We start from the raw sequence: 1360 nt of genomic DNA, 5'->3' as shown, positions 1-1360 counted from the left end.
TGGAAACTAAGCTACTTAATTAAATATTATATGTAACTGGTCTTTATAATTGTATAAACTAAGCGGAACATTAACTATAGCTATATACAGAAAACGATATAGCAGGAGATATATTTCAAATTACGTTATAAATAATCACTGTATTTAAACACCTATATTACAGACTAAATAACCAAAATAATGACCTACCCTAAGAGGGGTTTAAAGGATACTAATTACAATTAATTACTTCTATTGTAACATCTAATTATATTATTCTGAAAATGATGATTACATTATTAAAACCTTTTCTTATTACATAAGAACTAAAATAACGTATGCTAAAATAGTGAATAGATTTAATAAGCCGGACTCTGACATGAGTCAATATAAATGGCTACTATGGCAAATTATACCCTCCCAAGACAAAACCTACATGAGATATAACACACATACCTGTAAATTGCTGAAGATAGCAAAGTACTAAATATAAAGGTATTCCAAAAAATCACCAAGAAGGAAACAGATTGATATAGAGATCAATCTAAGGTGTTGTTGATATCTAGAAAGCTATAATATGAATGAACAAGGAAGAGTTTGGATGTTTCAAAGAGATACAGAAATTGACCCCAAGGACCTTCAAATTGACCAACCAGAAGCCAGAAAGTACACTGAGACATTGTTAGTAAAGTGATATCAATTAGTAATAATTTTAATCAGTGCTCAGGTGAATGAAGTAAAACCTAGTAAACACATCTAACCTACATAATAATACACAGGTCAAAAATGTCGTCTGCTACATACTTCCCCCTTTTGAGAAATGTCGTCTCGACATCAATACAGAACTAAAACAAAACCCAATAAAATATTTGGTACAGTTAAAATTCAAACTCTTTCTTCAAAAACTGACTAATAGATTTACGTCTGTCCAAAGGTAACTCAAGAAATTCATCAGACAATATTAGAGCCAGAACTGATGGTGGACAAGTCTTCGTAGTTACAGACTGAGACATGACATAATCCTGATATCTCTGCGGTGGCCGTCTTACCCGGGAAGATCTTTGAGGAAGTTGCTCGTCAAGGACTAAAGATGAAGAAGAATCACTGCCGTCATCTAGATCATCTGGAGGGTCAATCATTGCGGGACTAGCTGAGGAATCGTGCACATCATTCCTTTCCACAATAACCACTTCTCCTTCCTCGTCGCTTTCCTCAGATTCACGTGAAGCAATCGAAACAGATGCTTTTCTTTTCCTAGGTTTAGGTTGAGGAGGTAATGGTATATCCTGAGGAACATCAAACATAACGGAACCAATTGGAAGCAAATGATTCCTATGAAGAGTTTTTTCTATACCATGACCATCTTCTCTCTTTACTACAT

General features: G+C 34.2%; 1 protein-coding gene across 1 annotated transcript; it reads right to left on the bottom strand.

Annotated features, from left to right (window-relative positions):
- Window positions 1-857: 857 nt before the first annotated feature.
- LOTGIDRAFT_176997 (hypothetical protein) lies at window positions 858-1283 on the bottom strand (the record flags this gene model as incomplete). The annotated part of the gene is made up of 1 exon (XM_009046620.1): window positions 858-1283. One exon carries the CDS (start codon window positions 1281-1283, stop codon window positions 858-860), a length of 426 nt encoding a protein of 141 aa, XP_009044868.1.
- Between the last annotated feature and the right edge of the window lie 77 nt (window positions 1284-1360).

Source organism: Lottia gigantea (genome assembly GCF_000327385.1).
Source record: "Lottia gigantea unplaced genomic scaffold LOTGIsca_10344, whole genome shotgun sequence".
Taxonomy (NCBI): Eukaryota; Metazoa; Mollusca; class Gastropoda; family Lottiidae; genus Lottia; species Lottia gigantea.
The sequence above is the reverse complement of the archived record's forward strand: the minus strand, read 5'-3'. Positions and strand labels throughout refer to the sequence as shown.